Source organism: Ambystoma mexicanum, chromosome 9 (genome assembly GCF_040938575.1).
Source record: "Ambystoma mexicanum isolate Mex_15411 chromosome 9, UKY_AmexF1_1, whole genome shotgun sequence".
NCBI classification, from domain to species: Eukaryota; Metazoa; Chordata; class Amphibia; order Caudata; family Ambystomatidae; genus Ambystoma; species Ambystoma mexicanum.
This window is the reverse complement of record NC_090931.1, coordinates 131182151-131197746: the sequence shown is the minus strand read 5'-3', so window position 1 is coordinate 131197746 and position 15596 is coordinate 131182151. Positions and strand designations below refer to the sequence as shown.

The window sequence follows — 15596 nt, the reverse complement described above, 5'->3', positions numbered from 1 at the left end:
CTAACATCTATTTCTCCTTATAGAGCACACATGGGACTCAATCTTTTCTAGTCATTCAATGTGGAAAGGATGAATGGCCTCAGTCGGATCCGTTAGAAACACAAATCTTGGACTTTCAGGCTTCTGGGCGGGTATACAGGTCAATCATCTCATCTGACAGTGGAACACTAGTAAGAATGAACTGTTTGTAAAATAGTCTAAACTTCTACAGCACTTTGCAAAAAGTAAAAAACGCTATTGCCCCACCCTAAAACTACTTTTCGCTTTTTTTTTCTTTATGAATTCTGATTAAACCCATGGTATGTGCTTCATTAACTTCAGGCCTGTTTCACACAGTAAACAAGTATGTTAAATTATATGATATGATAGGTTATTAATAATGTGCTAAATACCCAGAGGTTTCTAAGAGCAGACCCGGGGATCGGACCTGTGTTGCTTTGTGTCATCTTGCTTCCAAGGTGAGCACATTGCCCCTGAGCTATCCTCTCGACACTAAATAATAAATAACTGCACATGCACAGATTTTGTATTTTAAATTATGACTTTTGCCACGTCCCAAGTTCCTTACTCACCTGCGCTCACCTCATCTGTGTCTTTTCCTGTACCAGTACTTTGTTATTTACTTTGCTATTTACCTGGATCTGCTATTTAACAACGTGTATTCAAAACTAGAAGCTCAGTCAACTAGGGACTGCAGCACCTAAAATCAACATAGTGTATTTGACTTAGTAAACTAGGAAAGCAGGAAGTTGAAATTGAAATCACGGAAACTTGAATGAATGTCAGCATTTTAGATGAAACATAGACCGAATTGAGTTGCAATTGAATAGACCGTTTAAGTTTATTTTGTTTCAGCTGCCTTGGAAGTCTTTGTAAGTGAACTAACATTTAAATACCAAGTGAAACGTTATCTTTGAATTTTGTTGTGCATTCTGGCATTTCTGGCCGACACACAAGCACGCACAATTAGGAACTACTGTTCCCAGAGTGCTCTTACATCACCTTAAGGAAACGTCAGGCGCTTCAGAGCCGGCGCTTCCGCGACGGCACACGGCACGAAAGGCTGCCGGATTCATCTTGCAAAGTCCCTCTGACATCTAATCCACAGGTATGGGTTACCCTAAACTTTGCGATTTACTGTCCTAGGCTACTAAACTACAGCACCAAGGGCTGGTCCAAGACTATATTAGATGCAGACCTGACCCGCCTACACCAATTACCACACTGAATGGAAGTATACCACCTATAATGGACCCCCATAAAACAATAGTTCCGGAGATAGCACCAGAATACTCAAATCCTAAAATTGCTTTGCTTAACACCAGGTCAATGACAAAATATGCACAGGAGATCCACGACTACATTGTAGATGAGAAGCTAGACATCCAATGCCTAACTGAAACATGGTTACAAGAACCAATGGGCCCAACCATAGATGTTGCAGTACCACCCAACTACCAACTATTATTATTATTTGATGGTCGTAGCTTGCTCCCATCTTAGATTTAGGTTTAGAATAGGCATTTATCACACCCTTGTGAAAGTTCAATAAACACCCTTGAACTGTGATCACTTGTGTCTGTCTCACTTTGATACCATGCCTTCCATACACCATGCAGAGTACAGTGGTGTATGTGTATGCCATGCGATGAGCATAGGAAAATGTGTGCGGATTAGCCCACACATTTTCCGGAGGTTGATCTGCTATCATTCCATTTTATTTTAAATTTTCAAAGAAGCCCAGGCGAGCGCACACCCACCGGACAGATAGTCGAATTTCTCACACCCGAGCACGCGCTTTTGCAAAAGAATATGTACCAAACTGTGCCTTTTTTAATGCACATGAGGTAAATCGCATTTATCAAAGCCACTAGTTTTACCGCTCCTCAGACTGGCCCACATTGTCCCTCAAAAGTGCACCAAAGGCATGCAGTCACAAAAAGAGCAAGGCAAGTGGAGCAATGTTAATGGAAATGGGTCTTGTACGCGCACTCTTGCCGCTTGTGTGGTCTCTGGTGTATCTGCAGTGGAAGGCGGATTCAGGGGGGGGGGTTTGTTTGTGGGATCGAGAAGGAGAAGAGCAAGAGAGCTTGGATGTGCTGTTGGCAGCTTCAATTCAGAGAAACCAGTCAATGAACGTAGGTGCGTTTTCGGTTGATAGCCGTCATGTGGTGTTGAGGTATGATTGTACATGGTATGGTTTTGTGTTGGCTGTTGTGAAGTGCGTGCGGTTTGTGATGCGGTAGAGGTGTGGTTGTGTTTAATTCAGAGTTTGAGGATATACAGAATGGTGAGTTTTTAGTTTGGTTAGTTAGGAGTAACACATTTCCAACCCCCAACAATCCATCTAAGTGTGATACATTTCCCACCGCAACAAGCCATGCAAATGTGGTAATTGTCCCACCCCAAAATTCCATCAAAGTGAGGTAGATTTCCCACCCCGAACACTCCATCTAACTATGATACATTACCTACTCCAACAATCCAAGTGAGGTACATTTCCCACCCCCAAAATTCCATCGAAGCGCGATACATTTCCTACCTCCAGCAATCCCTCTAAGTGTGAGAGCAGCAGAGAGAAAACCAGGGTCATAGAGGTGTGGTGGGGTCATATGCACCCATACACTTTAGCCCACGGAACTTTGGAGGGACTCTGGAGGGAGATACAGCGGGGCAAAGAGGAAAGCTGAGAGACTGAGAAACAAGGAGAGAGAATTCCAGGAATCCAACAGAAAATAAGGAGGCCCAGTAGTCGGTCAGATCCCACATTATTGTGAGTTATTTGCGGGTAGATGGCGCTCGGCCCAACTCTGCCTTTTATTTTTATGAGGTCATAGGTTGGCTAATGTGGGAATTGTATTGCAGTGTCCAGATGCCACAGAGGAGTTTCAGCACTGTGTAAAAAAGTGATTATTGTTGTCTGCATGTGTGGAGAGCCTTTAGTATCCCTCATCTTTAAATGCACTGTTTTGCAGAGCGAGTCCTACATGCCATTTGAACCTGTTCTGAAGGCGTCGCACACAGCACTCCATGGCTATGGGGACTCCCAATGAAGTGGCTCCAGGGTCAGCAGCCCCCACACCAGTGGTGCCTTCGGTAAGTGAGGACAGAACTGTGCTCCGATTATGTTCTCCAATGAGAAAGACTGATGCTTAATGCTTCCTGTGCTGCCATCTTGAAATCTTAAACTGGCAGTGTAAGCAGCCTTGCATACTTTGGGTAATAGGACAAAGTTCAAAGTCCGTTAAAAATAATCCTTTGAATCACATAAGAGACAGAATGTACAATAACGAAGAATAGAAACAGAAGATTCTGAATTAGAATTTAATATCCCCTCGAAATCTGAGAATATTATTTCAGATTAGTATCCATCGAGGGACAATCAGATTGTTACAAACGACCCTCGCCGGGTCGTTACCCGGCCGACAAAGACTCACCTGCTGTGCTTTGATCAGAGCACTGAGTCCTGCAGAGTTCCTTTACTTTCTTCACCACCCGTTTGTGGCAGCCATTTTCTTTTTCTTTTTTTTCTATATTTTTAATGGGCGCCTTCAAAAGAGAGAACAGACTACGTGTAGTCCCTTCTCCCCAATCGATGGTGGGCATTTTATTTTGTTTTTTTTGTGCTCAAGCTGAGAAATGGTTGCCACACCGTCTCTCAAGGCGAGTAAAAATACTATTAGTACCCCAGTACAATGTGCCGGGATACTGATAGCAATAGAACACATGACCTGTCGGCTACGTTAAAGCTTTTGCTGCACTCTGGCTTGTTACTGTAGCCCCGGCGGTAGTACCCGACCGGTAATGCCCCCTGCACCAGGTTCTATTGCTTGAGTTTACCCTGAAGATAAGTACATGGGTATCAGGTAATATTTTCGCCACCAAAAATACCGCCGTACATATGGTCGTCGGGAACGGCCATAGGCGATATTTTTGGTGTCGAAAATATTAGGTGCAGAGGTTGCGGGGGTGTCCCCCGCACATAAAAAAAATGATGCGGGGGCTGCGGGGGTGTCCCCCGCAGGGTCCATGTGTTATTTTCGCCACAAAAATATGGCGAAATTTTTGTATGGCGATATTTTTGCGGTGAAAATATCACATAGAACCAGTACATGTGTGCTTTAATTTATAAATTCATTACAAGTTTGCCAGTATTTCTGTGGATTTATTGCCAAACTCATTTAGCATTTCCAACACCCATTCCAAAGATTTACCATGGGATTATGAGTGGGGGAACTCATACCACGTTTTTGGAGTTCAGCTCCATGTGAAATCTTGCAGATTTACTGTGTACAGTGATTCTGCTGATCCTTTCCCTAGAAGTGGAGGATTATCCTTCAGTAATTTTCTGGGGTAAATCTATCACTTCAAGGCCTAATTTACACTTCAGCAGTGCCGCAAAAGTGGCAGACCTTCCATAACTCCCAAAAATGGGCAGTAACTGCCACTTTTTTATGACACCACTGAACTTGAAATGAAGGCCAAAGTAATGCAAAGCCCGAATGCAATATCCCTCCTCCCCAGTGCAAAGCAAGAGACAGCTGAGCGGCGATGGGAGATTAGAAAAGCTTGAGATGGAGGAGAGGACGAGGCTCCCAGGGCTGTGCTTTTATATAATCGATTGATTTTATTATTTAGAAAGCGCCTCTTCAAACAAAGGTCTCTTGACACTCTGTGAAAGGAGGCACCAGATCACGGAATGGTTAGACAAAGTAGGCAGATGAAGGACCGGCAGGAGACACAAAAACTAAAGTGGAAAGAGGAAGTCGGCCATCTTGAGCAGCCAGTGGTCCAACAGAGGGGGTCGTAATAGAGAAAGGCATGAGGAGGGCCAACGGAGATCTGGTGGCGGCACAAATCCAACTGAAACATCAGTTCCCACTCCTCAAGGATGCCAAGTGACAGTAACCACTCCAGTTTCAAGTCCCACAATCGGATTTGGACTGCACCAGAACCGGTATTTGCACACCAATTAGTCACCATAAGATGAAGCTTTGTCAAAGCTAACATTTTGGGCTTTTGTGTAGGCATGGGATCCGTGTTTTTCAGGTGCTGCCATGCCCGTAGCACCAACAGCTTGAAAATGGTGTTAGCACCGGGTACAATACGGCAGTACTTGACAAATGCATTTAGAATGCATATCATGGAAAAACAAGTTCCACAAAAAGCTACGCTTGCATGTTGCACAATTTGTTGGAGACAAAAGATGAACAAAAAGAGTGGTTAAAACATTTTAGCAAGCATATATCAAAGATGGAAAAATCGGGTATACAAAAATATTTCAAAATGTATTTAATATAACATATCATAAAATTCTGACCACTTGGTCATACAAAGACTTCAATACAAACGAAAACATGTATCTTACATGTATACAACAAAACCCTAATGTTGTTATTAGGTAATGATTTCTTTTGACTACTTCGAGTCGCTCAACCACAAGCAGAATCAAGGTGATGTCAGTAACCTACGGGTGACTTTTGAATGCAGTCATTATAATATACCAAGCCCCCAATGCATATGCAAGAACCAAAACGGTTTGCTTTACTAATGCTTGTTTATTTTCACAGGAAATCAGTGCCAGGCCACACATACAGCTTATAAATCAAGTTGCTGAAGGCCACTTGGTTAAGACATTTGTATTACACGAGGAGTAGATTAGAGCTGCAATCAAGCCAAGCCAGTAAGGTGAAAATGATAACCCATTTTAGGTCTGCTACACATCACACAGCGGGCTGGAGCTGCCTGCTGTCATCGTCCCCAATGTAGAGAAAGCCTTTGACCGTGTGGACTGGGCATACTTGGTTTTCACCCTAAAGAACGATGGCTTTGGGGAGGAATTCATGAGGAAGTTTAACACACTGCACTATGGGGTTACAGGTAGAAGATTGATCAATGGTATTATCTCAAGCTTATTTACTTTGGAGAAAAGGGACACAACCTGGATTCCCGCGCTCTTTAAACTTTTTATTTTGCTCATAAAATTGCTGGTTACGGAGATCCAACACGGAGACATCTCCAGAATCACAACATGAAGTGGGTATATAAACCTTCCCTGTATAGCAATGAAATGGTCATGTTAATGTCCATTTTAGGATATGATAGTTTATTTATATAGCGCCTATAGAAAATGTGTTTCAAAGTGGTTCAAGGAAAGGGAGGGAACAAGGGAAAATACAATGACATTCTTACAGCCCATGAACAGTAAGGATCTGAAATATGGTACTCGGCCTGAGGACATTTCAGATAGTGCAAGAGCTAAGACATAGATAAGGAAGGGAGGGGTAGAGTGGGAAGCAGGGGTGTTGCTAGGTCTGGAAAAGATCTGGGGCTAGGCCAATGTCAGGACCGTCGGGACTGGGGGCTAGCTAGCCTTTTCGTTGTAGCTCCTGAGTTTTTATCATGGGCTACAACCAAAAGACCCAGGGCTCTAGCCCCCTCAAGCCCCCCTAGCAACGCCTCTGGTGGGAAGGAAATGGAAACACAGGCGACTACTGTACTAGGCCTGATGACAGTTCTGGTAGAGCCGGAGAAAACAAAAGGTGAGGGAGAGGGGTGCAGAAAGGGAGGGGAGGAACAAAACAAGCGACTATCTTACTAGGCCTGACAACATATCAGATAGTGCAGGAGGGGGAGGGGGAATAAACAAGTAAGGGGAGGGGGAGGAGACAGACGAGGATGCTATCATACTAGGTTCACAGACAATTCTGATAGAGTAAGCGCATAGAAGAAAGTAATGGGAGGAGGGGAGGTTAGTGGTTTCAAACCAACAACTATTAGGAGTGATGAAGGAGTTTGGTAAGAAGCAGGCTATAAGAGAAGTTGCGGGAACTCTGAGGTCATGCCACTATAATGAAACCTTTTGAGGATTGGGGAATCAGATGGGGGAAACGGGTTAAAGCATCTGTACAATTGTATCGTAAAGGATCCAAGGAAAATTATAATTTTCAAGGATCGCTGTTGAGCTAGACCGAGACTTTGGGAGACGGGAGATTTTGGGGGAAAATCACTGAAGTTAAAATATGCATTTTACCAAAGATGTTTTACATCTTACAGATGCTACAAATTATGGTATGTGCTAAAGATTATAAATCACTGTATAAATTAATGAAAGACTTCTTGTGGCGTTCTTGGAAAAGATCTCGGCACCGGTGATATGTCCCGACCACACATGTTAAATGGAGTGCTTTTCTTTTCGGCAGCCTAGATCATTAACTCCAGGCCTTTAGACTACACCAGGTCCACCCTCGCTTGCAAGTCGAGAACAGAGAGACTCGAGTTTGAGTTGGGTTAGAAAAGCATCTGAGCGATGCATGCATCGCAAGTGAAATGTTGCTTCCCCCTTTAGAGTACGGTAGAGGAGTTTAAAAACGGGTTTGCTAGTGACGAAGGTAGCTTATTTTTTGATGGCCGGACGACGTTGTTGGGCAACATGACACTTGAAATGGGCAATTGCAAGCTGAATTGTACACAATAAGAGATATCGGGTACCCACAGCATTGCAGGTGTGTGGATTTATGACACCTGTTATGGCAGAGAACGGGTAGTCAAACAGTCACCATTGGTAGAGAGCCAAATATGGGCCATTTGTTAAAATAAACTGGCCTTGAGTTTCAGACATTGAAATTCTTCCTCTGTCAGTCATTTTGTAAATAGGAGGAGATTAAAACCTCTTGGATATGAAACGTGAGCACAGAAATGTCAGAGGATCAGTGGATGAGGATTCTTGGTATATGGTTCCATAGTAAGTAGATCTCTCACTTTGAATAATTTACCCAACGGCTAATTATTTTGGACATTTGCCAAGATTCAGCCGATTGGGCTCATGGAAACAAATACTGGGGCTGCAACCTAGAAGAAGGGTACGTTCTATCTGATATTTTGGTCTTGCCCTAGGGTATAAAGGTCTTGGCAAGAAATACTAGATATGCTCTACTTGATATTGGGCTGTCAGACTTCACGCACACATGCAATGACAATCCTGTAATTCATAGGGATGGGGGATTAATAAGGGGGAAAGCCCTCCACTGAGAAATGGCAGACAAGCAGTGGCGTGTCCAGACTGTTTTGACTGTGGTGGCCCAAGTGGCACACTGGCCTATGCCGGGGTGACATGAAGTACAAGCTTTGTGCAGACACCCATAATGATCATAGTTGAGGATAATGGGGTGGCACCTAGGGTGGCCAATCAGATTCCCTGGTGAACTCGCCTGCCAGGTCTAATTAAACTACTAACACTACTACAAGTACTTCTGTGGCACAGTTCCACTCCACACAACTTAGAAAGTCTTTTGACTTTCCACAACATCAGGTTTGACTACTTCTTCTGGGAAAACATGCGACACATTGGTGCTGCGTCTTCCACACTTTTGATTGCCACATGCAATTCAGGTTATGCTCCTGTCCTCCTGAACACCTTCTGTCAGAAAGGCAGCTTTCCTGTCACTCTTGTTTTCAACCCCTGCATTAACCAAGTGCTAATAATGGCTTTCTCCCACTCTTGCTCTTCTTTGCCTTAGGCAATGCTTGTTTGGGCGAGTTCCCCCTTTCTCCCTCTGACAATAGGCTTCTTAATTGCCCTCTATTGGCTTTGTCAATTTTGGTAATTATTCTGACCTCAAAAAACACAATGACACTTTGCTGGCCTGTTCGCCAAGTTCTTTTGTTGCCACTTTCTCCACTTCGTATCAGCTTGGTATTCAAAATGCTTATTATTCTGCTTTAGATATTTAAAATACTTTTTGGTCCTGCCACGTTACTCTTTTTACATCAGTTCAGTATTCAAAGTACTCAAAGTACCAGCCAGCGGGTGATCACAGAGCGCTCTGGGGTCACAATATGCTAGTGAACTCACCAGGTTTGGCGTGTGCGTCCACTCGCTATACTGCCTCCGGATCTTATGCTTCTTCTGTTCCGCTTGACATTGCAAACAGCTTCTCTCAGTTTTCCGCTGCCCGCACTGATAAGTAAAGGAGCGTTCCGCGCTCCAAAAGCTCTCTGGTGGCCAAGGTCTTCTGAACTTCACACTTCCTGCCATGCAACCTCTGCAGCTACGGTCTTCATGGGGAAAGCTTTCGAAAATAACACTCCCCTCTGTGCAACCTCTGCAATCAAGGTCTCTGACGATGGAGATCCTCTCAGAACCAGCATCCGTTCAGCAAACTACTGTGGCTCTGGCGTTTCTTCTCTCCTTCAGTTCAAATGCAACGTGGAGTCACTGCAATCACTCCACCTCCTACTATGGCTCTCTATGGCCTGCACCAGACGGGGTCTTTTATGCCTCCCAGTCTCCCTCAGGTGTGGGTCATTAACACCATTAGGCTGCAAGTTGCAGTCTCGTGCCTCGGCATCCCTCTTCTTCGTCCCAGTACTTTGGGCATTGTGGGACTTGAAGTCCCCAATGCTCAAATCACCTTTTTCCACAGTTTCAATTTTACAATAAGCCATTAGGATGGTAGGGTCTCTGGGAAAGTTATTAAAGGGGTTTTCCTCCTAAGCTGCATCCCCGCCCCCATGTTATCCTCCCACAGAAGACCAGCCCAAGAGTCAGGATCAGAAAGCGTCTTCCTTTCCCAGGCCACATGAGAAGGGTCCCAGGCCAGATCTTCTGGGGGAATCATCTCTAATTTATCACATACTCTTCCCCTAATGCCACTGGTTTTCGTGAAAGGAAATTAACCTTACCTCGTTCTTTTCCTTTTCGATGTTCAACAGAAAAACAATAGAGCTGCAAATCTAAAAACCAGCACATGACTCTAGCATTGGTATCCTTCCTTAGACTTAACCATTTCAGTGGGGCATTGTCAGTGACTAATTTAAACTTTCGAGCCGTCAGATAATATTTCAGGTATGTTCTAGCCCATTTGTTGGCTCGAGCTTCCAAATCCAGATTAGCATAATTCTTCTCTGTGAGAAATAGTTTCTTACTAATGTAAAGAATAGGGTGTTCTATATGATCATGATTTTGTGATAATGTGGCCCAAGACTAGTATGTGATGCGTCAGTCTGTAGGATAAAAGGTCTATTGAAGTCTGCCAGCTTGAAGTCCGGTTCACTACATAAGATCTGTTTTAACTGGTCAAAACGTGTTTGGTCTTCCGGACGCCATCTGGGTTTTTAGGGGTTTTGCGTTTCTAAGCCTATTTGTAAGGGTGGCATAATGGAAGAGAAATTTGGAATGAACTTTCGGTAGTAACTAACTAAACCCAGGAAGGCTTGCAATTCCTTCTTAGTTTTAGGAGCATGTGTTTCGTTAACGGCTTTAGCCTTTTCAGTCTGAGGCTGAACTTGTCTATTTCCTACATAAAATCCCAGATACGTTACTGCAGATCTAGCCAGATCACATTTGTTCGTGTTTGCAGTTAGCCCAGCTTTCCGTAAGGCTTGTGTAACCTGATACAAATGGGACATATGTTCGGGCCAGGTTTTACTATGGATGATAATATCATCAATGTAGGCCACGCAGAATTAAGAATATGGTCTAAGAACATGGTCTGTTAGTCTTTGAAAGGTAGTGGGAGCCCCATGCAATCCAAAAGATAATTCTTTGAATTGGGACAACCCTATGGGTGTAGAAAAGGCTGTCCTGGGTTTATCTATAGGGTTGACTGGTACCTGCCAATAGCCTTTTGTTAGGTCAATGGTAGAAAGATATACTGCATCACCCAATCTGTCAATCAGATCATCTTGCCTAGGAATCGGGTAGCTGTCAAACTGTGAAACCTCATTGATTTTCCTAAAGTCATTGCAGACAATCCAAGAATTATCTGATTGGCAACCAATGTAGTAGGAGAGGATCAAGGACTTTGTGAAGGTTCAATAATATCTACTTCTATCATAGCCTCTATTTTGTCTTGGATAATCTGTTTCCTGCTTTCAGAGATTCTATAAGGTTTCAGATGAACAATCTTTCCCAGAGGAGTACAAATATAGTGATACGCTCCTTTTACTCTTCCTGGCCGAGCCGTGAACACATCAGGGAACTGTTGTAGGAGGTCTAACAGATCTTGTTTATGATTCTTTGGTAAATCAGAGGAAATCAACTGGTTGGTATCACTTTCTTCCGACAACAAGCTTGTTAATATGACTGAAGTATTTTTCAAGGGGTCTTCTTTCCATTCTTTAAGTAATTAATATGGTATGTATGAGTTTTTATTTTCCTGTCCGGCTGAGAAACATTATAATTGTACGGTCCCATCGGATCTCAAATTGAATAGGGCCCATGCCATCTGGCAAGCATTTTATTTTCAGATGATGGAAGTATAACCAATACTTTCTTACTGACAGAACAGGATCTCATCACGGCCGTCTTGTTTTAACATTCCTTTTGCTGTTCCTGTGCTTATGCCATGTTAGTCTGCACTATATTTTGAACTGCTGTCATATGTTATTTCAGCCTTTGTGCAGCTTGGGATAATGGGATAGTAGCCTCTTTCTTCCCAGTTTTCACATAGCATATCCAACACATCTCTCGGTTCTCTCCCATATAATAATTCAAAGGGAGAATCTCTTGTTGATGACTGAGGGGTTTTTCCTGATAGCGAACAGGCACAATGGTATCGTAATGTCCCGATTTTTCCCATCTGCTTCTACTAACTTCTTTAAAATGTGTCTCAAAGTTTGGTTAAATGTCTCTACTAATCCATCCATCTGGGGATGGTAAATGGAGGTGCCTAAGGTATTAATCTGAAGAAATTCCTTAACCTCGGCTATAAGTTTACTTGTACATGCAGACCTTTGGTCAGTCAACATTTCTTTTGGAAACCCTGTTGCCGAAAAGAACAGGAGTAAATATTTTAAAATCTGCTGGGATGTATTATTCTGTAATGGAAATGCCTCACGTCATCCAAAATGACTTATATATATTTGTTACCTAATTTTGAGGTTTCCGATGGCCCAACTATATGCATGCCTATCCTAGAAAAGGGAACATCTGTTATAGATAAGGGTTGTAAGGGGACTGGAGGAGGTATTCGAGTACTGGTTTTCTGACATAAGGCAGACGTGTTGCCAAAATTCTTTATATCAGCATAAATTCCTGGCCAATAAAATCTATTCACAATTTGGGACTGGGTTTTTGCTGTTTCTAAATGTCTCCCTGTTAGATGGGAATGAGCCATTTCTAACACAATATTTTTATGACATTTGGGAATAAAATTGTGGGTTCTGGGTGTACCTGATGGGCCTACAGGCCATCTATATAATAGTCTGTTTTTTAGAAAAAAATAGTCCAGTTTTTCCCTTCCTTCTTCCTGGCTTATCACCTGATTAAAGTGTTCTGCTAACAATGGCTCATTGCATTGTACGAAAGCCAAGTCAGGAATAATCTCTTCCTCAGTATTGGGTTTTACAAAAGGCTCTATTTCTGCTTCACCGAAACCCTGAGTTCCTCTCTGTTTGGTTACTATTCTTAACTTCTTTTGGTTTTGGAAACAGCGCCTTCTCCAATATTCCTTGAGCTATTCCTTCTCCAGCTTTAACTTGGTATGCTTTCTTCCCATTATTTAGCATTAGTATTTTGACATCCCCTCTGTAGTCGGGATCAATCACTCTTGCAAAATGTCTAAGCCGTAGCGCCAGGCTAGGCCTGACTTGGAGGCAAGTCTGATCTAGGTACCTTTTGGGAGGAATAAGTATTAAGTCAGTAGAGATCAAGGCCCTGTCTCTTGGTTGAATTACCTCACCTCTACTACTATAGATATTATCTCCCTCACACTTTCCCCCTTCCCATGCACCTGCACGATCTGAATGACACCTGGCCTAGTAGGATCGCTGTCTGTCTTCCCTCTGTTCCCCCTCCCTTGCCTTGTCGCACCTTGAAACACTTGTGTATAGGCACGTTATAAATGCCATATCATATCATATCATATCATTGAAGCCTATAGACTGCTCAGTAGCTATAGTAGGAGCAGAGGCTCTTTTGCTAAGTTTCTCAAATTTAAGTGTTCCCCAATTTGTATCCATTGATTCATATCCCATATCTAACACCATCTGTGAGCGGTCAGAAATGTGAGGCGGACAACCTTGTGAAGGTGTTTCATAAGATACAATTTTTTTAACTTAAAAAGGTTTGATAAACGTCTCACTATCCCTTCCCTGATTAGGATATCCCTGCCTTTCAAAATAAACTAAAGGAAACACTCTAACAAAAGGATTCTGTCCCTGACACTTGTACATACAACAAACTCAACAATGTGATATGTGGGAATTCAGATATAGGAGAAATAAGTTATATTCAAAACCTGGTAACTGTTTCTCCTTGTAACCTGGGCGAGTTCCCTTTCCCCAAATTCAAACAGGATTTCAATCAACTGTTCAATAGAATAAAGAAATCCTGTCTTGCTCCATTGAGTCTCTCACTTGGATTTGACCAACAGTTCAAAATATTTGGTCATTTATCTCTCCACTTGTAGCAGAGAGTTGCACACAACGGTTCCTCAGAAAATAAGCATACTTCCACAGTTCATCAATGTCAACAAAAATGCTTCTGTCAAGATGATTCTGCAACAGTTCACAAACTACTTGCATCAGCAATATTTATTTGTCAGGATGATTTCACAACACTTCACAATGTACTTTGGTGACCTTGTCACTTCTTCTTCTTCAATGTTTTAACCACACCACAGCACTTTAATACTTTTCACCTTGTCCACTCACCTGCCAAGACTACAACTACAAGTTTCCTTGCCCTGGTGAACTCGCCTGCCATGACTAATTAAACTACTACCACTACTACAAGTACTTCCGTGGCACAGTTCTACTTCACACAACTTAGAAAGTCTTTAGACTTTCCAGAACATCAGTTTTGACTACTTCTTCTGGGAAAATGAGACACATCGGTTCTGTGTCTTCCACACATTTGATTGCCACATGCAATGCAGATTATGCTTCTCTCTTCCCGAATGCCTTCTGTCAGACGGCAGCTTTCCTGCCACTCTTGTTTTCCCACTTCTGCATTAAGCAAGTGCTGATAATGGCTTTCTCCCACTCTTGCTCTTCTTTGGCTTAGGCAATGCTTGTTTGGGTGAGTTCCCCTATCACTTCTTTCTCCCTCTGACAATATGATCTATAAACAATTAGCTTCTTAATTCCCCTCTCTTGGCTTTGGCAATGTTAGTAATTATTCTGGCCTCCAAAAACACAATGACACTTTGCTGGCATGTTCTTATGTTGCCATTTTCTCCACTTTGTATCCACTTGGTATTCAAAATGCTCATTATTCTGCTTTACCTCAGTTCGATATAAAAAATATTTTTGGTTCTGCGACTTTAATCTTTTTACATCAGTTTGGTATTCAAAGTACCCAGCTCTGGGCAGCAGGCGAACACGGAGCACTCCGGGGTCACAATATTCTAGTGAACTCACCTGGTTTGGCGTGCACATCTGCAAATCTGCTGCCTCTGGGTCTCCTGCTTCTTCTGCTCCACTTGACACAGCAAACTGCTTCTCTCGGTTTTCCGCGGCCTGCGCTGGTCAGAAAAGGAGTGTTCCTCGCTTCAAAGGCTCTCAAGTACTAGCCTGTCACCAGAGCCCGCCTTATTGTGGTGAAGGCTTCTCAACTTCATGCTGCAAGACCTCTGCAGCTACGGTCTTCAGGGGGAATGCTTTCACAAATAACACTTCATGCCATGCAACCGCTGCAATCAAGGTCTCTGAAGGTAGAGACCCTCTCAGAACCGCACTCCATTTCCTACTACTGTTCTCTATGGCCTGCACCTGAGGGGCCCTTTTATGCCTTTGAGTCTCCCTCTGGTGTGGGTCAGTAAAACCATTAGGCGGCAACTTGCAGTCTCGTGCCTCTGCATCCCTCTTCTTCGTCCCAGTACTTTGGGCATTGTGGGACTTGAAGTGCCCAATGTTCAAATCACCTTTTTCCACAGTTTCAATTTTACAATAAGCCATTAGGATGGTGGGGTCGCAGGGAAAGTTATTAAAGGGGGTTTCCATTCCCCCAGGTCAGGTTTTTGGGGGGAGTCATCTCTGATTCATCACAGTGTAAATCTTGTCATGGAAAAACAACCACAGACTCTTCCAGTGGATTTTTGAAAATTCTTTAATGGTAGTCAACAAAGCCAGCATACACAGGACAACAGCAACCCAATGACAGAAGGAGACTCAGTGTAGCAGCCCCACTCCCCCTCAAGGCACAGAGCTTTTATACAGGAGAGCACTAGCCACCAGAGAAGGGTCTGGGACCCGAGATTTCAAGAGACAAGCATCAGAGGGGATCTCCCTTGGCACAGTGGTAGCAATGAAACCGCTAGCCACCAGCGTAGGGTCTGGGACCTGGGATTTCAAGAGACAAGCATCAGAGGGGATCTCCCTCGACACAGTGGCAGTGAAGGAACCACCAGAGAGGGGTCTGGGACCCGAGATTTCAAGAGACAGGCATCAGAGGGGATCTCCCTCGGCACAGTGGTAGCAATGAAACCGCTAGCCACCAGAGAGGGGTCTGGGACCCGAGATTTCAAGAGACAAGCATCAGAAGGGATCTCCCTTGGCACAGTGGTAGTGAAGGAGCCACCAGAGAGGGGTCTGGGACCCGAGATTACAAGAAACAAGCATCAGCGGGGATCTCCCTCGGCACAGAGGTATTG

The 15596-nt window shown here is 43.5% G+C and overlaps 1 protein-coding gene across 4 annotated transcripts in view; it reads left to right on the top strand.

Annotated features, from left to right (window-relative positions):
* The window catches only part of DIXDC1 (DIX domain containing 1), a 560841-nt gene that overhangs the window by 34029 nt on the left and 511216 nt on the right, over positions 1-15596 (top strand). For all 4 annotated transcript variants that reach the window (XR_011274537.1, XM_069614294.1, XM_069614291.1 and 1 more), the window contains exon 2: positions 2976-3096. Coding sequence is in view for 3 of the 4 variants with exons in the window: in XM_069614294.1 (XP_069470395.1) it covers positions 3031-3096 (66 nt within the window). In the remaining variant the exon portion in view is untranslated. The remainder of the gene's footprint in view (positions 1-2975; positions 3097-15596) is intronic.